Source organism: Oncorhynchus mykiss, chromosome 24 (genome assembly GCF_057628025.1).
Source record: "Oncorhynchus mykiss isolate SJ-2025 chromosome 24, ASM5762802v1, whole genome shotgun sequence".
NCBI classification, from domain to species: domain Eukaryota; kingdom Metazoa; phylum Chordata; class Actinopteri; order Salmoniformes; family Salmonidae; genus Oncorhynchus; species Oncorhynchus mykiss.
Genome location: NC_143045.1, coordinates 9,956,850 through 9,981,783, shown reverse-complemented (window position 1 = coordinate 9,981,783; position 24,934 = coordinate 9,956,850). Strand labels below are relative to the sequence as shown.

General features: G+C 42.4%; 1 protein-coding gene across 3 annotated transcripts in view; it reads right to left on the bottom strand.

The window, feature by feature from the left end:
* The window catches only part of lsamp (limbic system associated membrane protein), a 1,014,422-nt gene that overhangs the window by 126,906 nt on the left and 862,582 nt on the right, over nt 1–24,934 (bottom strand). For 2 of the 3 annotated variants that reach the window (XM_036961793.2, XM_036961792.2), the window contains exon 2: nt 24,036–24,114. In XM_036961793.2, coding sequence (XP_036817688.1) covers nt 24,036–24,114 — 79 coding nt within the window. Of the gene's footprint in view, nt 1–24,035; nt 24,586–24,934 lie in introns of those variants that run through there. The other variant, XM_036961791.2, reaches the window with a different exon arrangement.

The following is a 24,934-nucleotide window of genomic DNA, read 5'->3' as shown; positions in this document are numbered from 1 at the left end:
AACACCTAAGCATTTCCCTTCTGTATGTTAAAGCAATACTAGACTGAAGACAGACAAAAAAAAACTGGGGAGAAGTCATGAGATTCAAACTAATACACTGTACGTGGCCAATGTAGAGAGTCTTCAACTGCGACAATGACAACCACTGTTGTCATCATCTGAGAATTCTGACTCTTCTAAATCCAGGTAGTAATTAGAGAATGGAGAATGGAGAATCAATTTATTTAGGAATATAGATCATTTCAAGGAGAGGTCGTCATCGTGAGAAGTTTAATTACAATGCTAGAATCGTTCTGGGCCCAAATAGTACATGACTACCATAATAACGCTGTGAGTCAGAGCAGGTAATACTTAATCATCTCTCAACTAAATCATTTCATTCAAAGGAGTGAAAATACGTTTTAGGTTCCTCTAATACACTTTGTCCATCAAAGTAATTCCACTCATCCCTGATCAGAACATACTGTGCTACCTACTTATGAAAAGACTAAACTGAGATACAGCAGATGTATTTAACGATTAACTCATGTTGTGACAGAATTTGAGAAATCATCAAGAATCCCTTTTTCTTAACGCAAAAAAAAGTGGTTCTTACAAAAGACAGAGACAGAACCCTCTCCTGAGAGGACAAATGAAGCCCTTAACCTCCAAACACATTGACAGTATGTATCCTTATCCTCTGCATGAGAACTGTGAGCCCAATGGCAAGGGGCTACAGTAGGTGAGGTCAAAATGGGTGAATCTGGGCAAATCCACTGTTTTGGGTTTGTTGTTGTTGTGTTTTGAACTGATTGCTCATAGCATACAGAGTTGGGACCCAGAAAAGATCACTCATGCTGAAAAGTTTCGGCCTTTTTCAGGCTAGTAGAAATTATGGATAGTACCCAGTCCAGTCAATTGATGTTGGACATGTTAATTACCCCAAAGCTGCTTGCTTCAGTCTAAAAAGGAAGCCTAATTGATGCCTGTATACTTTTAACCACAGGTTGGTGGACAGGCTTGTGGTAATGGCTGGAGTGGAATAGGTGCAATGGTATCAAATACATCAAACACATGGTTTCAATGTGTTTAATGCCATTCCATTAGCTCCCTTCCAGCCATTATTATGAGCCGTCCTCCCATCAGCAGCCTCCACTGCTTTTAACACACACTCATCCGAATGCATCAAAACAAGCATACGATTTTCCTTCTTAACTAAAAGCTATTAGTGAGGGCTAGAGTTATAGAAGTCAGTCATGTTCATGAAGCGCTGCATTGAAAAGAAAAGTACAAACAGGGATGTAGAAAGACCTAGTTGGGAACAACAAAGTTTTTAAAAATGAGTCTCCGTATTCTTCTTTTCCTGCTGTACACAGCAACAACTAACTCTTCCATGCTTTTTCAACGGTAAATGCATTGTGGGGCCATTCTTTGAAGTGTTTCTTCTCTCCCGTAAACGTTGCTTTAAAGAAACACCTCTTTGTGCCAGTGAACTAAACATTTTAGATTGTGTTGCTGTTGGAGACGAGCCAGCGAGCCACCAAAGTCAAAGAGACCACGTAAGATAGGCAGAGAATGAAAGGGAAAAGCTGTGTATTTACAACGGATGGCGAATGCTAATTGGGCTGACACTCCATGGGGAATTACAGTTGTTATAGAGCAGAATATACGCCGTAAAAAAAACGGACATAATTATGACGGTTTGGTCTCAGTTCAGCTTAGGACACATTTCAATTGTTAAGTGCAAAAGGATGCAATATGATTTGGAGTAAATTCTAGCAAGCCCACTGTGGTTCTGGAGATGTTGGCAGAATGGTGCTGCAATTACCGTAGGTGGGTGCTATTATAACAAGCTGGTTCAATACTAACATAATGGTCATACACTCTCCAACTCAGGAAAGTGCAGAGATCTTACGTTGTTGTCACTCATCATAATTACACGCAAATTGAGGTGGATATAATATATAACAGACAAACATGTTGGCATTTTTTTTTGTTCTTCAAGACATCTGCATTTTTGTCAAACAAATGTGGGACAAAACACATCAAAATATCTCTTTGTGTTAATTAGTCCTTTCTCTCAGGGCCTTTTGTAATTGGTCAGTGGAATCAGAAGACTTAACACGCAATACAGGCAATACACAGGAAACACAGGAAATGCAGTTGTTATCTGTATCCTTCTTAGTGTAACTTTAACAGAATATAATAAATATGATCTCAGAGTAATCTTTCAAAGCTGCATATTTTAGACATTTCGTAGCTGGTGGGCGCTGACAGCTCTTCTCCTGCAGCCTAAAATTCTGGGGGCTGAAACCCCCAGAATCCTCATTAGTCTACGACGACGTCCTGTTGAGAACAGACTGGATCATTCTCGCTGAAGTTTATGTTGGGATAAAGATAATATTTTTTAATCATACCGTACCTTGTGCACAGTTCTGCATCTATGCAGCTACCCCGCCTCACACTCACTTTTAATTTGTCTCCGCAGAGGCTAATCCGTTTATAATTCAAACTTTACCCTAGGCTTAGTTATTGTCGGGTTTGGAACGTAGGCAATGGAATAGAGGGATTCTGAGGGGGGATAAGTGAAGATGGCTGAGCGTTCTCTCTCTCCTTTGGGGAAGGGATACCTTGGGGAGCAAAGGAGAGCGAGTCGGTGAGATTCAGCTCTCATCCTGATAATAGTCACTAGTAGAGGTTTGACAGGTTGCCATCTTCCCTAGCTCTCTCCTCATCATGAGATGACACAGCTTGCCTGCTTCTCCCTTCATCATAGCCCTGGAACTAGGAGGCAGTTACTGCATCTCACCATCTCCTGCTTCAGCACTTTCTCACAAGTAGTGGGTGTTTCAGCCGATATCTCCACAGTGTGTCAAGGCAATTATGTAGATTAAAAAAAACAGATTTCACAACCCGAGGAACTACTTTACCACAGATCATTTTTACACCGCCCGTCCCATTACGGTTTCATTACGTAGAATATAAAACGCAAAGGAAGTGCTAATTTATCGTGGTTTAACCGATGAAAAGATGGTACAGTATGTAAATCGGGGGCTGTGTGTGGTACTTGGTGAAGGGGGAGGAGAGGGGTGAAAACGTGAATATCTAGGCCAGTCGTAATGACTTTTCACTGCAGCAGTAGCACCAAGTTCTTTATGATCTATTTCCACAGATCCACTGGTGCCTTTGTGGACTGGATTTAGTGGACCTAGATTAATGCCTGCTATCCACCTGATCCTTAGCACTGGAGAACCATACCGTGAACAAACCAATTGTTTCACTAAAACTGAATCTAGCACGGCATCCCTAAAGAAAGTAGGGATAAATCAAAAAGGCAGAGGTCAACAAAATTCAGCCCAAGTCTCAGGTTTCATGGTGCCCACAGTGACAAGCGCACTAAACAGAAATATCATGGGAACGTTACAATATAGCCCTATAACCACTATAACCACTCAACAGACACACAGAGACTCACACAGGAACATATGAACAGGGCCTCCAGGGCTGCTGTTGATTATTAGATACACAGTCTAATATGTTCCAACAGGTAGGTCAGCAAAATGCCAGGCCAGGGTTGCTGTACCACTGGGTCACAGCAGGATCAGCACTTCTCTTCCTCCCTCTATTACACACAGCACAGGAGTCCAAGCCTTTGCCAACCTTTACCACAGCACTGAACACTTCTCACACTGTTCTCTCCCCTGTTCCCCTCGATTATGCACACACGTGGGTGTATGAAGTCAGTCGGATAACGTGCGTCTGACTGATGCACCTCCCTGTGCTGTGACGCGGTTGTTCCCATATTGCGGGGGTCTATTGTTCCCGTCTTCAAAGCTGTTGAAGCTTTAGCAAAATGACAACTGTATATCACCACTAAACACACTGGCAAACTTGTTAATGGCAAACTTATTAAGGAATAATGGGGATTATTTTAAAGAATAATACCCTTTACATTTTTCCACATTCTAGAGCCTGCAGGGGAAGAACTATCCATTAAAGAAATAGTGTACTTCAAACACACACACACAGACTGATACAACTCAAGGAAGGCATCACCCCCCCCCCCAAATGTTATTATGTATTAAACAGCTTTAGGTTCCGGCATCTTCTACAGGTTAATCTCTGGGTTCTGGTGTTATTATTGCAGCAGGAGGCATGTTTTCTGTCACTTCATCATTGAAATATGCTAATTTTCCAGCTGATTTGGATTGATCTACATTAATCAAATCAAATTTTATTTGTCACATACACATGGTTAGTAGATGTTAATGCGAGTGTAGCGAAATGCCTATGCTTCTAGTTCCGACAATGTAGTAATAACCAACGAGTAATCTAACCTAACCAAATACCTTATACACACAAGTGTAAGGGCATAAAAAATATGTACATAAAGATATATTAATGAGTGATGGTACAGAACGGCATAGGCAAGATGCAGTAGATGGTATCGAGTACAGTATTTACATATGAGATGAGTAATGTAGGGTATGTAAAAATAAAAGTGGCATTGTTTAAAGTGGCTAGTGAGACATGTATTACATAAAGATGGCAAGATGCAGAAGATGATATAGAGTACAGTATATACATATGAGGTGAGTCATTTAGGGTATGTAAACATTATATTAAGTAGCATTGTTTAAAGTGGCTAGTGATACATTTTTTACATACATTTTCCATTATTAAAGTGGCTGGAGTTGAGTCAGTAAGTTGGCAGCAGCCACCAGATAGAAGCTGTTTCAGTCTCTTGGTCCCTGCTTTGATGCACCTGTACTGACCTCGCCTTCTGGATGATAGCGGGGTGAACAGGCAGTGGCTCGGGTGGTTGTTGTCCTTGATGATCTTTATGGCCTTCCTGTGACATCGGATGGTGTAAGTGTCCTGGAGGGCAGGTAGTTTGCCCCCGATGATGCGTTGTGCAGACCTCACTACCCTCTGGAGAGCCTTACGGTTGTGGGATGAGCAGTTGCCGTACCACGTGGTGATACAGCCCGTCGATGTGGATAGGGGGGTGCTCCCTCTGCTGTTTTCTGAAGTCCACGATCACCTTCTTTGTTTTGTAAACGTTGAGTGTGAGGTTATTTTCCTGACACCACACTCCGAGGGCCCCACCTCCTCCCTGCAGGCCAACTCGTCGTTGTTGGTAATCAAGCCTACCACTGTAGTGTTGTCCGCAAACTTGATGATTGAGTTGGAGGCGTGCATGGCCACGCAGTCGTGGGTGAACAGGGAGTACAGGAGAGGGCTCAGAAGGCACCGTTGTGGGGCCCCAGTGTTGAGGATCAGCGGAGTGGAGATGTTGTTACCTACCCTCACCACCTGGGGGCGGCCCGTCAGGAAGTCCAGTACCCAGTTGCACAGGGCGGGGTCGAGACCCCTGCAGTGAAGGAGAGTCCGCAGGTTTTGGTGGCGGGCAGTGTCAGTGGCACTCAAAGTGAGCAAAGAAGTTATTTAGTCTGTCTGGGAGCAAGACATCCTGGTCCGCGACGGGGCTGGTTTTCTTTTTGTAATCCGTGATTGACTGTAAACCCTGCCACATACCTCTTGTGTCTGAGCCGTTGAATTGCGACTCTACTTTGTCTCTATACTGACGCTTGGCTTGTTTAGCCACTCTACTTTGTCTTGTTACTTTGGGCCTAATCAGCGGGTTATCTATAACCGTTATGTCTGATAGATAAGCGTCCAGTCATCTGGGCTAAGTGACTTAGATGTTTTGAAAACTACAGATAGATTTCCAGTCACAACGCCTTGGTTCAATTCCATCTTGGACACATTGGTTTTGCTGAACAAATCCCTCGGTTTATGCAAATCTGGATGGAAATCTGAAGAGGCACACACTTCAAACCCATAGATGGTCACATTGATAAATAAATGCATATGATACCGTGTGTATAGCGCTTAACTAGATTAGGGAGATTGACATAGAGGCCACAGCTCCTCATATAAGCTGCCTCTAAGCGAACCCATGAATACACAGTGGAAACGCGCATTTAAATAGGTTTCTGAAACCTGGCAGTTATTTCCTGACAGTGCATTTGGAGAACCAAGTGACTAGGAGCAGCACTTAATGCATCTGTTTAAAAGCATAAACTACGGAGAGTACAGTATAAAAATAGATACTACCTAAAAGCTTTAACGTAAGAAGGAATCTGGATGTTGTTGCTTGTTTTTCTACTACTTCTTAAAATAATAGCTTTTTCCTAACATAGGATGTACAGTATTGAGTAAGCCACTTACAATTGCTGCCAGAAGTTCGCCATTCACCTGTTATGGGGATTTTATCAATTTTCTTCGACATCACATCTTCATAACTATGGATGGAGGGAGGGAGTGAGTTCCAACACAACACAATCTGCTACAACCCAAAGACTCTTTGCAAACATAATCATCCCAGAAATGGAGGAAATTGCAGTATGATAATTCTAGAAAATTACTAGTAACACTAGCATATAATAACACACCCAAAGAACTCGCTTTCCATGTGTGTTGGTGCACAAGTCCTTCCCCATAAATGACTGCTTGTGTGTTTGCCAGCCTGCCATGATGTTTTGCAAGGCTGAAGTGGCTTAATTGGACAGCTCCCATGCTGTTCAGCAGTAGGGTGGCTGAGGCACATATCCTGCCTTAGATATGGCTGCTTGTGTGACTGATTACAATTATGGACACTTGTACAGACTCCATTTGTGGATGTACAATCGGAGCCATTTGAGAGCTTAAGGAGGGCCTTCCTCTCCCTGGTCTGCCCTTGAAGAGTTGGTTTGGAAGGCTGGCAATAACAGTCAATTAGGGAGAAGCAGGGGGCTCTACTGAGAAAAGAGGAGGAGGGGAGGAGAGGAGAAGCTGACAGTGAGGAAGGAGAGGAGAGAGAGTGTGAAAAAGAACACCAACGGCACATCTGCAGACTGCATGGCCTGGAGCACATAGTGACATTTTCAGCGAGGCAATCAATATTTCCTCTCGTCAAAACACCATCTCAGCAATTTTTTAGGATTCAATATGATCCAGATGTGATGTGAGGCTGTGAATTCTCACAAAGTGTTGTTTCGTTTGTAGTCTAAAAAGGGTGAATCTGCTATATTTCTTCCTATTTCATTGTTTTATTTATTATATGATATGTGTGTACATGAATACAATGTACATGAATACAATGTCATGAAAAAATACCTTTGATTAATAGTTCCAGATATGTTCACTGGTAAATATGTCTGCACTGCACCTGGAAGAGGCACTCTTCACATTTGGCAATGGAAAAGTTCTATTCATTGTGAGTCACAGCTTAAGCTATTTTCAGTTTCTGTGCAGAAAATGTTTTTCTCCCTCATTTGTTCTTCACCATCCCTAATGGGATTTTCAATTGTTGTCAACTGTTGTTGAGACAGTGACTCAAAATTGAGAACCTAGTGTTTAATGGTCCCCCAAGACACACACTCACACACACACACACACACACACACAACTACTACTACTACCACCACAAACACACACACACACACAATCAACGTGGATTCTGTGAGATAGTTTTGTACACGCCTCTTAGTCAACCCTCAAGCGTTACTTTAGAAGCAGAAGCCACATCTCATCATGTCCCTCAGGTTTTCCACCTTTTGTTCCACTGTTGATTTGGTTTTGTTTTGCGTATCCTGTGATCTCTCCCTCCGTCTCCTTCCAAAGCATACAAGCAGAACGTTTATCACTCAATTCAGCGAGCTCCATATGGTGGATTAGAAGACTGAAATTAGAGATAAGAGCGGAGACAGGAAATGTTGTTTTATGTTTGGAAGACTTGCAATGTCTTGTTCAAGTAAAAAACAAACACCTCTAAGGTGAGTTATTTTGGTTTAAAAAGTAAGGCTTGATCCGGATAAACAACCCATAGGCTTTACTTAAATAAGATCAGTTAAATTCAGTTGGATGAGCTCTCTCTCTGAATTAGGAGCTAAATCCATTAGTTATGAAGATCCTATTAAGGATGAATTATGAATCAATCTAAGGCTAGACATGAAACATTAAAGCTGGCTACCTACTCAGGCTGTACAGTAGTACAGTATGATGCACACGTACTAGCAAACGTGGGGTATTATGTTCACTGAGATTTGCATAGGACCATTTTTTAAATTGTACCTTTATTTAACTAGGCATGTCAGTTAAGAGCAAATTCATATTTACAATGACAGCCTACCCGGGGAACATTGGGTTAACTGCCTTGTTCAGGGGCAGAACAACAGATTTTTACCATGTCAGGGGATTCGATCCAGCAACCTTTCAGTTATTGGCCCAACACTCTAACCACTAGGCTACTTGCCGACTGTTAGGTTACTCGCTTGAAACAAAATGTATTTTCAAGGGTGTTACGAGTCCCCACTAGAATGTGCTATCTCCTGCATTGTATCAGTGATAGGAGACAACGGGAGCCAACCAGAGAACTCAACCCAAAACGTTCTGTGAAATAGCATCTGTCTCCTGGGGCCTTAGATTAAATCCTACCCTTCATCACATCCTCGGATACTAAGACATCATCACCAGCTGGAAATTAGTGAAGCTATAAAGGTCCCAGAGACTATTTACTATCGACCTGCTAATCATGAGGTAATACATGCATGGTGGAAGCACTCTGGCAACAAAACCCCTCTAAGCTTCTGTTTTACTTACAACCACAAAATAGCTCCTTTTCCTGACTCTTCTTAGTTCCGACCAATTGTGAGGATGTTCGCAGGCTAACCGCTAGCTACATTTGACCCTGGACTGAGGTAAAATGAAAGACGATGAGATTAGTGATAATCTGGGTCTAGGACTGCAGCCATAAAAGGAAAGAGCTTGGCTTGACAGATCCCCAACAACCCCCCACCCCCCCCCCCCCTTCACCTCCCCCGCACTGATGGCCTTGCAAGGCTAATCCCTCCAAAACGGTGTGGTAAATTAAAGATCTGATAATCACATCATTTTTTCATCATTATTTCAGATCAGACAGTGGGAATTTGTTGAGGCTGTCTGTGCATATGCTACCAACATCACTGAAATAGTGTTGATTGACCTGAGACCGTTCACACGTCTGCAGTATAGGACTGTCACTGTATAGGAGCATATGTTCACATTTTATTCGATACCGCCTTACGGCTGACGATGAGACGGGTGAGGTGAAATCATTAGGGAGTGTTAAAATAGGAAAACAACTTGAAAGGATACTTCATAGACTCTTTGTACATAAGAAATGCGTGACAAAGAGCATCTTGGGAGAAGACACTCAAACTTCCGACATTGCACCTGCACTTTTCATCAATTTTATTTCTCAATCTCCTCAAATTGTGACAGGATTTGTCACACCGTGCTAACATTTTCTTAGCCTCTCTGCAAACCCCATTACATAAAATAGCACAAACGGCCGTAAATGCTTACGCCATAACAAAAAAGCTTTCAAAGGAACTGTTCTCTATGGCCCTGTCACTATTTGATTGAAGTAGGGGACTTGGTCTGTCCCCCTTCTTGGCCTTTGAAATACCCTAGTGTAAAGGAGTACGGGAGCTGGCCAAGTAAATACATTGAAGTGAGCTGAACTGAGGTGATGAATCCCCTGAAATGGCACTGAGGAACAGAACACAGAAAGTGCAGACAAGGGACTAAATTAGAACCCCTGAGCTAAAGACAGAGGACTCCTTGGGGCCTAGTGACACCAACATCCACTCACTGCTGAAATGATATAATGCAGATATTTGCTATAATGCACCATATTTAGCACAAGCTTCAGTCATTTCCATTTGAGGTCCGTGTCATCTAAGTAATGACAGAAGTAATAGGAAAACAAAAACTGTGAAGTGTGTTTAAGTCAGAGTACAGACGCTGCCTATCCTTGTAAAAAAAAAGATGTGGTTCAATGATTAGGTTCAATACTTCCATAGAATTTGTTGCAATTTCAAATTTACAAACACCTCTGGACAGTTTTGCTGGTTTTGGGAAAATTCTACTTGTATCTAGGGTCTGACTAATACTTGACTGCCAGGAGTGACTTTTCTAATTGAGGGGAAGGAACAGTTGTTTTTTGTTACCTATTTATGAGAAATTGAATATGATTTGAGGCCCATTCAATGAAGTGCATCATACAATCCTCTACGGAGTATTCTGTCACAGCTGATAGGATAACCATAGGGCTCTCTAATCCTGTTAACCCTGTTAGAGTGCATGCTGCAAAGCCATGAAAGCACATGACAATGGCAGCCTCAGCAGGCTGCATACACCTCGACTGACAGTCTATGTGAGACTAGGAAGTCATTAGTCTCCTCAGTTTGAGAGGAATGTGCCTGAGACAAAAAAAAAACCATCTATCCCTCGCAACAAAACAAACATTATTCCAGTGAAACATACATTTGTGTTTGAAAACACAAAGAAAAATGATTGCCATTTTCGCCCAGGGATATGGCATTTTGTTTATCCACCTGTTTCTGGTCTAAGGGACACAATCCCTGGCCATTGCAGGCACAGTTGGTTTGCCCTCCCCAACAGCACAAGATGAAGCAACTGAACACATTGGAGCACATGAACATCCATATATTAATGGACCAATTTGTCTTTTAATCAGATCTCAGGAAGCTTCACAGTGTCGAGAACACTTGACTTAATGTACTTTCAGATAGATACCTTGTTTGAATTAAAGGTCCTTGGTTATCAAACCAACAATATTTCTTAGGTTCTGTGTTTTACAGGCGAATTGACAGAGACAAATGCAACCCAAAGTCCTTTGGGGTGAGAATCCATCAAATACAAGCAGCCTGTGAACCATGAGAACGCCAGCGTTCTTTAGCCTATGTGGCTTAAGTGGCTTTGAACACAGGGTGATGTTAAATTAGTCATACCACTTGTGCAAGTCAACATTCTGTAATGTCACCTGTGGTGTGGGGTACTGCCACCAGCAGGGTCTTTTAGAGGGCTGAGGCATGGCAAGGAGGACACTGGGGATTTAGGCAAGACAGCATTGTCTGAAGACTTCCAGGGTACAAAAAAAAAGAGCTTCTCAAGCGGGTCACGAGCAAATTCAGTGTCAAATTTTGACGTGAATCAAAGGTTAGACAGACATCTTTATTTATAGGCTCAAAAATAATTATTGGGAAGCTCTGTATCCAGCAATCCTTCATTCTTAATTAGGCTACTTGCTATGACTGTCAGTTTACAGCAGTCCTACTGCTAGCAATGGTTATCCTCAGCTAGGCTCAGATTCACTATATATTTCCATAATAAAAACCTGGGGCTAAGACCAGGTTAGTGCCAACAAGCCATATGCGGTCCATTAACTACACGTACAGAGTAGTCCTAGTGTAGCTGGACTCATGCTTTCGGTTAGACGTTCACCTTGTGAACAACGACCCTTTATATGTGTATTAGCCCTTGATGCTTATACTTATAAAGAGATCCCATGTGTATATTGGCTTCATCATCTGTGATGGACATGCTCTCCGCATCTCAAGCTCTTTCGACACAGGTCTTAAGAGTTGAGAGTGCAAATGAGCATAGGCTACACACCAACATAAAACAATTGAGTGATGCGTGAATGAATATACTTTTTCATATGTGGAGCTGTTTCATGTTGACTTTGATGTATAAAGGTAGCCTAGAAATCCAACCTGAATCCCTCTACATTGTACTAACGTAGCGTGATTCAGTTTGCTTTTTGAGGCTAGTGAGGGGTTGCTTTTGTCTTCATAAATCTGTCTCCTGAGTATTATAATTCCTATGTAACAATTCACCCATTTTAACTGTAAGAATACTCTGCGTTTCGTTGGCTAATGGAACAATGAAATATTGTCTGATGATGTCTGCGTGCCAGTCAAACAGTGAGCAGACAATATTTCAACTCATTGGCGATTAAAAGTAAACAATAAGACATTTAGGAGAACATTCCCTCTATGTAACTCTTCAATCTGCTTTGAATCCACATGGATGTATACTAGATACCCTGCTGTGGTAACCAACGGTAACCAAAAATAGTACCAATGATGCTATCAAGATAGGAATCTGATTCTTTACTTTGATACTATCGGATCATCTGTGAAGAACAAAACAAAACCTTTCTCAGTGTATAGGATCTTTCAACTTCAAATACTTCTACACCAATGTTGTCTCTTTAAAGAAAGACATTCCTCTTCAATCCTTTTAGCTGTCTTTTGAATGGCTTTAGAAAAAAGCATTTTGTGAAAGTGGATTCCTGATCAGACTATAGCCTCCGTTGGTAAACACTGACTCCGAATGATTGGGAAATTGGGAAAACCCACTTCTTGACCCAAATCCTTAGCAAAGTAAATGTCTCTATAATTGAGTGACTAAGAGCAAAAGCCTGCTGCATGTGGGGAAGCTAAACAGCTCTTGACTAGAGGACTTTAATGTGACACTGACTAATTACATGTCCTGTGCAAAGGGTTCAATTAATCTAATGTGTACTGGAACCTTAAGAAAATAATTAAATGACAAATCCCCTGGACCAACCTGGGTAACATAATTAAGACGATAAATGAATTGTCGGGATGTAATGATTCATTGATACGCATCAGTCTCCGGTTAAAATGTTTAAGATATGAGTGCATTGGTCTGTGGGACACCAAAACTATCTAAATTAAGCATGCATGCATGCATCGGTCAGAAAACCGATTTAAAGGTTAGGAATCGCCGGTTCTACTTACAGGAAGTTACCAAACCACAGAAGAAGATGAAAATGTGGTTTTTGGCGATGAGTTTACGGGATAGCTGCCTCCCGTTGTAGTTTATTGTGATGGTAATGACATTTGTTTTGAAATAATTATTTGGTGGAGGTCACTAGCGACAGTATAGTTAGTCTAACTTTTAGCTAGCTAGCTGCTCCCTAAGATAGCTTGACTTGCTACAAAGTTATAGAAACAAGTTGGGGAAATAGTACCTAATCGAAACATGTTCTACTATCAACTGAAACGATTAATGAAAATGTCATATTTTGTAATCTCCCAAAATAAATGTGATCTTTGGTGAGAGACTAAGCTCTCCTCCATCTTGTCGTTGTGAAACCCTATTCTCCGTCCGGTAGCGGAACGCAATTGCATGAAGTTGACGTACGGCGTAATGAAATACGTCAGGATGTACACGGAGCGTGCACAGTTCACGAGACACAGCTGCTCGTGCCAAAGAGAGGTAGGTCTATCCCTGTTCTAATAGGCTATTTGTACATCTGGCACTTTCAGCATTCATATCCTTGTAAAATGGCTTTCGCAATGTCAAATCAAAGGCTTTATTAGTTGAGTGACAACCATTGCAATTTGCTGCGTCATTGTTACCAAATGTGCTGTAGAAAATTGGGTTTTATGGGTATTATGTAGCCTACCAGAGTGGATGCAACTCACATCAAATCAAACTTTATTTGTCACATGCGCCGAATACAACATGTGTAGACTTTACCATGAAATGCTTACTTACAAGCACTTAACCAACAGTGCAGTTCAAGAAAGAGTTAAGAAAATATTGACCAAATAAACTAAAGTAAAAAATTCTAAAAAGTAACACAATAAAATTACAACAACGAGGCTATATACAGGGGGTACCGGTGCCGAGTCAATGTGCCGTGGTAGTAGTTACTCGAGGTAATTTGTACATGTACTGTAGGTAGGGGTGAAGTGACTATGCATAGATAATAAACAGCTAGTAGCAGCAGTGTCAAATCAAATGGAGGAGGGGGGTGTCAATGTAAATAATCCAGTGGCCATTTGGTTAATTGTTCAGCAGCCTTATGGCTTGGGGGTAGAAGCTGTTAAGGAGCCTTTTGGTCCTTGACTTGGAGCTCCGGTACCGCTTGCCGTGCGGTAGCAGAAAAAAATTGTCCATGACTTGGGTGACTGGAGTCTTTGACAATTTTTTGGCCTTTACTCTGACACCACCTAGTATATAGATCCTGGATGGCAGGAAGCTTGGCCCCAGGGATGTACTGGGTCGTACGCACTACCCTCTGTAGCACCTTGCAGTCAGATGCCGAGCAGTTGCCATACCAGGATGCTCTCGATGGAGCCTGTTCCTGTAGTCCACAGTCAGCTCCTTTGTCATGCTCACATTGAGGGAGAGGTTGTTGTCCTAGCACCACACTGTCAGGTCTCTGACCTCCTCCCTATAGGCGGTCTCATCATTGTCAGTGATCAGGCCTACCACTGTTGTGTTGTCAGCAAACTGAAGGATGGTGTTGGGAGTCGTGTTTGGCCACGCAGTCATGGATGAACAGGGAGTACAGGAGGGGACGAAGCACACAACCCTGATGGGCCCCAGTGTTGAGGATCAGCGTAGCAGACGTGTTGTTGCCTACCCTTACCACCTGGGGGCGGCCCGTCAGTAAGTCCAGGATCCAGTTAAAGAGGGAGGTGTTTAGTCCCAGGGTCTTTAGCTTAGTGATGAGCTTTGTGGGCACTATGGTGTTGAATGCTGAGCTGTAGTCAATGAACAGCATTCTCACATAGATGTTCCTTTTGTCCAGGTGGGAAAGGACAGTGTGGAGTGCGATTGAGATTGCGTCATCTGTGGATCTGTTGGAGCAGTATGTGAATTGGAGTGGGTCTAGAGTATCTGGGAGGATGCTGTTGATGTGAGCCATGACCAGCCTTTCAAAGCACTTCATGGCTACCGACGTGAGGGCTATGGGGCAGTAATCATTTAGGCAAGTTACCTTCACTTCCTTGGGCACAGGGACTATGGTCGACTGCTTGAAACATGCAGTTATTACAGACTCGGTCAGGGAGAGGTTGAAAATGTCAGTGAAGACACTTGCCAGTTGGTCCGCGCATGCTTTGAGTACACCTTCTGATAATCTGTCTTGTCCCACGGCTTTGTGAATGTTGACCTGTTTAAAGGTTTTGCTCACATCGGCTACTGAGAGCATTATCACACAGTCGTCAAGAGCTGGTGCAGCTGGTGCTCTCATGCATGCTTCAGTGTTGCTTGCCTCGAAGCTAGCATAAAAGGCATTTAGCTCGTCTGGTAGGCTCGTGTCAGTGGGCAGCTCGCGGCTGAGTTTCCCTTTGTAGTCCATAATAGTTTGCCGAAGAGCGACAGAGCCGGTGTAGTAGGATTCAATCTTAATCCTGTATTGATGTGTTGCTAGTTTGACGGTTCATCTGAGGTCATAACGGGATTTCTTCTAAGCATCCGGATTAGTGTCCCCCTCCTTTTGCTCAATGCAGAGGTTACCTTTAATCCATGGCTTCTGGTTGGGAAATGTACGTACAGTTTCTGTGTGGATGACGTCGTCGATGCACCTGTTTATGAAGCCGATGACTGAGGTGGTGTGCTCCTCAATGCCATTTGATGAATCCTGGAACACATTCCAGTCTGTGCTAGCAAAACATCCAACTGCTGATTGTGATTCTCAATCATTCAGATTTTATTTAGATTGTTCAGGTTCACCATAAGAAATAGGGGTGCACTCAGCTTAGATAAGTCATCTCAGACAGATCCAGCTCCTGAGCTCCCATCAGCAGTAGATATTAATTTAAAATGGAAAATTCTTATATTCATGCAAAAATATAATATTCCATCAATTTCTTCCTCTAATCAAACTGAATCGTTTCAAACTGTCATTAGAGAAGCACATCCTTAATGAAATGATATTTGAACAAAGCTAACCATTTTGTAGTGTGTACTGTTACAGAGTAATTGGTGTGAACAATTTCAGGTTGCCTACTTTCTGGACTGTTCTCTAGGTTGGATGCTGTTGTGATGATAGAGATTAAGCTTGGCGGTATACCGTATATATATAGCCAAGGGATGTTTTTTTAATACCGTCAATACCATAGAAACCAAGTTTTTCAATAAATTGTCATATTAATATTATTAGGGGCCACCCGAGTGGCGCAGTGGTCTAAAGCACTGCATCGCAGTGCTAGAGATCCTGGTTCGAGTTCAGGCTCTGTTGCAGCCGGCAGTGCGGCTTGGATGGGTTGAAGTGCAACACTATTTGGCTGCTCCTCCCCCATCTTCTTCATGCAGAGCAGGCAGGCCCGTTGCCCTAGCAACTTCACACAGACACAGCATGCACACATGCTGCTTCAGACCCAGTACTGTTCTTCCTTCAGAAAAGCTTGTGTCAAAACTTTGTTCATTTGCCCATTGTCTCTCGTTCACATTCACTTGTAAATGTCCAAACTCACCAAAATGTACATTCGGTCGCTCCTACGTATAACTTCATGAGCTGGAATGCCTGTCTTTGCAATTCGTTTATTTTCATTTACGCTTGTTATCATATTTAGCTAGCAGCCTTCATGGAAATTCGTTATTACTTGTTTTCATTCTGTTGATAGATGCCCAATGGGAATTTTTTGGCACCCCTTTGTGTACTAAGCCGGTAATACCATAAATGCCATGATGAGAGAAGTACAGTGTGGCAATATGAACATCTGGATACTGCCCCACCCTAATAGAGATGTTAATACGGACAGTGATTTCGACACAGCACCAAGCTGAAAGGAGCTCAGGGAATTCTGGGAAGCTGAGAGAGACTTTGAGGACAGAGAAAACAAACTTGTCCTAAGCCAGATAAATATCTAACTGTAAAGCTACAAACTGCCCCGGTAACCTCTGAACTCTTAGCTTGCTTCAGGATGCCTTCAGAGTAGACATCCATCCAGATGAGATGAAATTAACACGAAGATCGGCCAGCCTCGTCGAAAACAATAGCATCTTCGCAATCACAACCACGCAACGTGCCCTGCCTTCGACAGATTCAACTCCAGTTCAGCATGCGACACAGACAGAAGGCTCTCAGATGGTTCACAGACAGAAGGCTCTCAGATGGTTCACAGACAGAAGGCTCTCAGATGGTTCACAGACAGAAGGCTCTCAGATGGTTCACAGACAGAAGGCTCTCAGAATTATCTCAACCGCCGACGGAACTTAAAATTGGGGAAACGTCTGACCAAACACCCCCACCCCCTCCCTCCCTTCAACCTCATTCTCCAAAACAAAATGGGACAGACAGTTAATGACGAAGCTGGCAGCCGCACAGCTTTTCAACTGTAACCGCATCATGGGTGAAAATGAAATTGATTTGAAAATCCTGGTCCTGCCAGGGCAGAAGCAGAGAGGATTATGTGGTGATTGTACTAATGCTGTGTGTCCCCGGTCACCCTGGCTTTGAATCAGGTCAGTACCCCATCAGAGCAGCGCTGGACAGCACCGTGAGAGATGCTAAAAGGCCGGGAGAGGCTATAAACTGTAAAAAACCTGCACTCAGTCGGATGACTTGTTGAGCGATAGGGACCCTCCGGGGGCAAAACATGTGAAATTGTGTAGCACAGTTTTTCTCCTTATGAAATTCCAGCCAATGTTTTTTCCCCATTTAAAATGTGACAACGCTTGTGATATGGTTGTGGAATGTATAAGCATAGTAATAGTTGTAAAACATTACTATTTGTTATTTATGCTAAATACTTCTACAACAGGATTAGGAAATAATAGGAACACATTACCCATTTGACCTATCCAAAGTATTAGAATTCAAATTTTTCAAAACAGGACGCGAGAGCCATACATGTCTCATAACTTTTCATATTTCCAGAACAGATTTGGTTTTGTTTCCATCCTCTATGCCATGCCAATGATGTCCTCTGAGGGTCACTTGCCAAGGATTCCTGGTAGAGCTTTAAGCTCCTATGAACATTACAGTACTGGAGATGAACACTTAGAGTAAGTGCCCTCCTTCCGAGTATGCTAACGAACTACTTATCAATAACTGCTCTTCCAAATTGATAATCCATGTTTGGAGTCAATGACTTGGCAATTGTTAGAGGTAATAAGGGGGGGGATTTATACGGTCATAACAACACAACCACATTACTCTAATAGATTTAATGGAACTTTTGGACTTGAAAAAAAAATTGCCCAAGAAAAATGTACACACAGATAACAGACAGGATAATCAGTCTGGTATATGATCAATGTGCAGTTCTTAAAGAGAACAATGAAAATGCATTTTCTATACTGGTGTTATGCAAATGAGCATAATCTCTTAACTGTGAGGTTTTGTATTTTGTATTGTATAGTCAACAGTTAAGCCATCTACTTTCTACTGGGATCAATAGCAGCTAGTATTGTAAGCAACACTTAAAACAATTCTCTGTTGTAAATCCTAAAACAAATCAGAGGCAATCTTTTTGTAAATCCCACCCCAAATTTAAAATAAAAACGGCCTGTTCATTATAATGAGAATTGACAACACTCCAACACTTCATGTGGAGAGAGGTATGGGTGTGTTTCAGTAGCCTTTAAAACAAATAACATGAAACGAGCTAGAAAGTGCTCTATCCTTCCATACACTTGGAACTATGCCCCTGAATGACATGGAAACAGTATTGAGTAGGTATCGTTTATCCGTTTTTATCCTCAAAAGAACGTCTGACATACTGTAGATGGCTCATATTCTTGGCGCTGATATACTTACAACTATACAGCATAGAAGAAACATCTTGTTTTGACAACACATGTTTCCCGGAAGATGTCAAATAAAATCAAACGTGAGCTGAAGTATACTCTGAGAAGATAGCAATTTCCTAGATAACGTCACATCATCCTTTCAAGGGCACATTCGCCATCAAACCACAATGCCTTCCAGTCTGATCCTGATCCGATGCATTTGTTTTGGTATACAGCGAAGGGGTGAGGACGGGGAAGTGTAACATTTTTATATGTATATGTCAATAATTGAAATAACCATGGACAGGATTCCCAGATCACAAATTGTAGATTTAAAAAGCTACACAGGGTCTGCTATGCCGGTAGATCTCAATGAGAACTCGCCTCACACATCTGATATCTGAACCCAGCAGGTTTAAACCCACTGAGCCTTTCATACGTGAATAGAAATGGGATATTCGGGTGTCTGTGGCAACGGGCCTAAGGGCAAAAGCACAAGCCCACAATGATCTCCAACCAAATTCTACGAGACGGAGTGGATATTGTCAAATCAATGATAATTGACCTGGCGGAGAGCAATCACAGTGTCTGTGCCATTAATGCTTTAATAAGCAATTGTCCATTTTCTGCACTTCTCCCACATCAGAACGCACCCTGAAGGCCACAGGACTGCCAACAAGTGGAAAAGCAATTAAAAAGTAAAGCATTGTGACACGGAAATGCTGCAAAGGGATACAAAATAACTTAGAGATGCAGCCGTGATTCACTTTGACTGAGAGGGTTACGTTTGGGTTGTTGAGGTGGTATCAATCTCAAAAGTGGTTCAGAATGTAGGACGTTTTCACTGCGATCTAAATGTTTGGGGATGTAACAAGACGTTTGGGACATGAATTACGTTGAAGCACACAGAGAAGAACATGTTCAATTGGTATTAACCAGCCAAAGACGCCAATAAATCGTATTCAGCATGATTCTAAGTTACAGCGGACCTATACAGTACCTCGTCTAAAGAATGCGTCGACATAGACTGCTGTACTAATACATTCATGTCATGTGAATCTCATCTCGTGTGATGAGACTGACTTAAACAATCTTAGGGTTTAACAGATTAACTCTGAGCTGCTAGCCAAGCACATGAGGTTAAAAGGTAAATAGTTGCTGAAGATAATGTTATACAACAGAGGTTTACTATTGCACACCAAGCATGTACAGTATAAAGATATTATTCTACAATTGATGACACCTGGAATTTTCAAATAATCTTCACAAAACCCTTATTTTAATCAATATTAAAGGGCGGATGTTGAGAAAGGCCCATTATTTTGGTTAATTTTTCTTGCACGTGTCATGAGGCCCTTTTTTCTTTCTCATCTTAGGGACATTGTTACTAGCACACCACAGCTGCTGTGTGACAAAATAGTTTCTTTAAGGGTTCAGCTCCACCTATGCCTGTAATGTCATGACTAAGCCGCAAGCATCGGTAATGGAGTCACGGCAATATTATTTCTCTAGGCCACGGATATCGCAACAGCATGACATAACCAGCTTATGGAATCAAACAGGCTACACTTTCTCAAGCAACAAATGACTACCCAGAGGGGTCCCCCTCCTGAAAGTTCTCTCATAGTGGCCCTTTTTCTTCTATCAGATTTTTCTGTTGAAACTGGGGAGTGACAAATGCATACTGTTCGGTTGGGCTACAGGGTGCACAACTGCAGTTTGTTGTGTAGTCATTGATAATTGGAGGTAACTACTACAAAGTCGACTTGAAGCCAACTTCTGTTCACAAACGTAACTTCAGGAATCATGTTTTAATATTATGCTCAGTGAGTGACCCTGTATGGAAGGAAAACAACTAGGCATTGAGCAGAACATCTATTACTGTACAGACCGGTTGAAGGCTAAACTCACTCATAATTGAAGGAAATGAATGCACTGAGTAAACTGAATGACTCGATTTTTAAATGGATATTAATCGCTGAGCCTTGGTAACGTTCAACAGTAACTACGTTTGAATTGATTAACTTGATGATCAAGTCATTTACTTGATGGAAGTGATTAGAGAGAGGAAATCCAGTAAGTGGATTATAGGTCCTAAACCTGCTGGGCCTGGCTGTGACAACAAACGGAGTGGCCAGCACACTTTTGACCTACAGGTTAGCAATATAGGCTGTAGGCTACCACAGGCTTTGGGATATTCCCATTGTTCCACTACTGCATCAGCATGAGAGGATCAGGTGAATAGTTCTCTAGATGCTTCTCATTTTATTAGAACTTTCAATAGGTCTTATGGCCGGATCAGATGACGATTATAATTTTTTTTGTACCTTTGTTTAACTAGGCAAGTCAGCTAAGATGAGGATGAGGATGAGGGCTGCAGTAGGTATCTCAGAGTGGGGGGAGTGAGGCCTAAGAGGGTTTTATAAATAAGCATCAACCAGTGGGTCTTGCGACAGGTATACAGAGATTACCAGTTTACAGAGGAGTATGTGATATAGTGCAGTGATATAGAGGAGAATAGAGTGCAGTGATATAGAGGAGAATAGAGTGCAGTGATATAGAGGAGAATAGAGTGCAGTGATATAGAGGAGAATAGAGTGCAGTGATATAGAGGAGAATAGAGTGCAGTGATATAGAGGAGAATAGAGTGCAGTGATATAGAGGAGAATAGAGTGCAGTGATATAGAGGAGAATAGAGTGCAGTGATATAGAGGAGAATAGAGTGCAGTAAGGAGCATTGGTGGCAAATCTGATGGCCGAATGGTAAAGTACATCTAGCCACATGAGAGCACCCTTATCTGCCAATTATGTCTCCATAATCTAGCGTGGGTAGGATGGTCATCTGAATCAGGGTTAGTTTGGCAGCTGAGGTGAAAGAGGAGCGATTACAATAGAGGAAACAAAGTCTAGATTTAACCTTAGCCTGCAGCTTTGATATGTGCTGAGAGAAGGACAGTGTACCGTCTAGTCATACTCCAAAGTACTTGTATGAGGTGACTACCTCAAGCTCTAAACCCTCAGAGGTAGTAATCACACCTGTGGGGAGAGGGGCATTCTTCTTACCAAACCACATTACCTTTGTTTTGGAGGTGTTCAGAACAAGGTTAAACGCAGAGAAAGCTTGTTGAACACTAAGAAAGCTTTGTTGTAGAGCGTTTAACACAAAATCCAGAGAGGGGCCAGAATGATGATGATGTTGATCTGTACAATCCCTCACACCTTACAGACAATAAGCGCTACAATTAATGAAATGGTACTGTGCTATACATTTTTAGGTCAAGAGACACTGGATAGTTAGTTATTGAATTCATGTCTTCAATATAATATCTGGATGTGATTTGCCCTTAGAACATGATTATGTGCTCTGATACAGTCGTATGGAGCAGAAAAGGCAAGCATATTCTACTGTGTGTTAGTTCAAGTGCATTGATGCACTATATATACAAAAGTATGTGGAGTGAAACATCTAGAAGCAACAACGGCTCAGCCGCAAAGTGGTAGGCCACAGCTCACAGAACGGGACCGCCGAGTGCTGAAGCACGTAGCGCGAGAAAATCATCTGCCCCTGGTTGCAACACTCACTACCGAGTTCCAAACTGCCTCTGGAAGTAACATCAACGCAAGAACTGTTAGTCTGGACCTTCATGAAATGGGTTTCCATGGCCGAGCAGCCGCACACAAGCCTAAGATCACCATGCACAATGCCAAGCTTCGGCTGGAGTGGAGTAAAGGTCTCCGCCTTTGGACTCTGGAGCAGTGCAAAGATGTTGTCTGGAGTGATGATTCACGCTTTACCAACTGGCAGACCGACGGACAAATCTGGGTTTGGCAGATGCCAGAAAAACGCTACATGCTCCAATGCATTGAGCCAACTGTAAAGTTTTTCATGGTTCGGGCTAGGCCCCTTAGTTCCGGTGAAGGGAAATCTTAACACTACAGCATGCAATGACATTCTAGACAATTATGTGCTTCCAACTTTGTGGCTACAGTTTGGGGAAGGCCCTTTCCTGTTTCAGCATGACAATGCCCCCATGCACAAAGTGAGGTCCATACAGAAAGAGTTTGTCGACCCCATCGAACACTTTTGGGATGAACTGGAACGCAGACTTCGAGCCAGGCCTAATCGCCCAACATCAGTGCCCGACCTCACCAATGCTCTTGGATGAACGGAAGTAAGTCCCCGCAGCAATGTTCCAACATCTAGTGGAAAGCTTTCCCAGAAGAGTGGAGGCTGTTATAGCAGCAAAGGGAGGATCAACTCCATATTAATGCCCATGATTTTGGAATGAGATGTTCGACGAGCAGGTGTCCACATACTTTTGGTCATGTAGGGTATGTATAGAGAACATATAACAGCTTGGCATGCAGAGGCGCTGTAGGGCAATACAGCACAGTAAGGGGTGTGTCTGGGTCAATGATTCCCAAACTCTATAGACAACCCGTCGGCGAATACACAACAATACTCTCGTTGCCTCTGTCTGGTGCAGTGTGTACACAATGGGTACAAAACATAATATTGCTCTATAAAGATCAGATTGCCCTCATTTAACATTACAGAAAAATTCAAATATCCTACATAACATCAATTTCCTCCAAGCTATTTTTCAGACATAAATCATAATGGTTCATTCTTTACCATGTAGGCTATGCCAGAAATAAACTCTACATTAGCATACTTTTCAATTCAGTGGTAAAAAAAACAAAAAAACAGCAGGTGTGTGTGAGAGGGAGAGTGAGTTAGAGAGAAATATTGCTGTTGTGTCTTGCATAGGCCCCTCCAAATACTTTGTTTTTGGGAGTCCTAGCCCCTCACTGACCTGCTAGACCAAAAACACATGTCGGTGACCACGTGACTAATGACATCTGTGTCCAACAATAACATAATAGCCTTAAATTGACAGCTTGCATTGTCTGGGAGGTGATTAACCATAGGCTAAAACTACTCCCAACAAAAAAAAAGGCACAAAGACACGATGGATTCCATCCTCAGTGAAGCTTTTATGGCGATTTGCACTTATTTTTCAGAACCGGGTGATTTGGGACTGTTGTGCAATTCGGAAATCAAACTGCGTTGTTATGTATTGTATGCTACCCAACACAGCCCTTGCCTCTCCTCTCCGACGTTGAAAAGAGTAGCCTCCTATAATCCGCCGCTTCATCATCTCTGGGCGATTCTATGACGCACTTAACGTTTTCAGTGACTTCCAATGAATACCAGGGCACTGTCGTTTGAGTTAGGCTACATCATTATTTTGCAGTTTAGGGATGATAATGTGACTGTGGCATAGACTACATAGTAGATTAGGCTATGGAGCTATATCAAATCGCATATCAGATCAAATTAAAATTATTCACTTGAAATCCTCTTTTACAAAAAAAAGCCTATTTTTATCACTACATTTCTCATCCGAAAGAGCCTATTTTTTTTATCATATAATACCCCATTGATGAGTATTTAACTTAGTTGATGTCCGATACAATTTAAAACACGTGACATTTCAATATTTTTAATTAGATCACATTAGACATCAGTAGCCTACACATTAGTGAACGTGCCAATTGAATCAGTGATAATTTCATTCCATGCTGGTTCTATGCACTGCAGACAAAACTCAGCATCACTTGGAGGCTGCGAACGAATGGAAAGTTGAGTTGAGACCTACCTGATAACCGCTGTATCACCCTGGCGAATAGTAATGTTGTCGGTCGCTCGCTGCATATCCACACTTCGGACGGGGAACCCTGTAGGAATAAGACACAGGAGTCTGAAAAAAGAAGCCTGCAATTGCCTCCAACACGGTCTCCTTCCGACCAGCATTTCCTAACCGGACGCGCAAAGATCCGAAAGAAAAGTGTTTGGACTTTGAAAGGGAATTGAAGTGGCGCTCCGACCCTTGGCAATATCCTACTCCACGACAAAGTGTGACTAAGGGCTTCTATGATGTTGAGGAAGGTAAATATGCGTTGAAATAACGAAAACAAAATGGCTTGGAGGAAAACATATATTCCGTAAACCCTCTCTGCAAGCGCCGTATTCCACTGTGCGTTCTGCTCCCGCGCAAAGGCAGCAGAGTTATTTAGAGGTGGGGAGGAAATTCAAACCTCTCCAGTCACCAGCGCCTCTCGCTCTAGCGCTCTCTCTACCCGATTACCCCACCCCCGTTTATACATCGCACTGCTGCCCCCTTCACGAGAGTCTGATGCGCCCTTATTGGTTGTCACGACAACAGCACCAGCTGAGGTCCCTTTCTGCTAGACCCAACTGCGGTCGGCAGCTGAGAGGAGAGGAAAGTCATTGGCCATGTGTCGAAGTAAATGCCTCGCTTGTTGTTCAAGGTCCACAAGTTAAGACTACATGCCAACATGGTCATAACATGACCCAAAGAAATGATAAGCAAAATGTAGTTAATGCAATTGAATTCATGAGCATACAAGTTCACATTTTAATTGATTGATGTTTTATTTATTTTTATTTGATCACATGTGTGTGGGAGGCTTTTCAGCTGTGCATTAAAAACCTACAGTATTGGATGCATCGTGCTTGCTTTCCCTCATACATAGA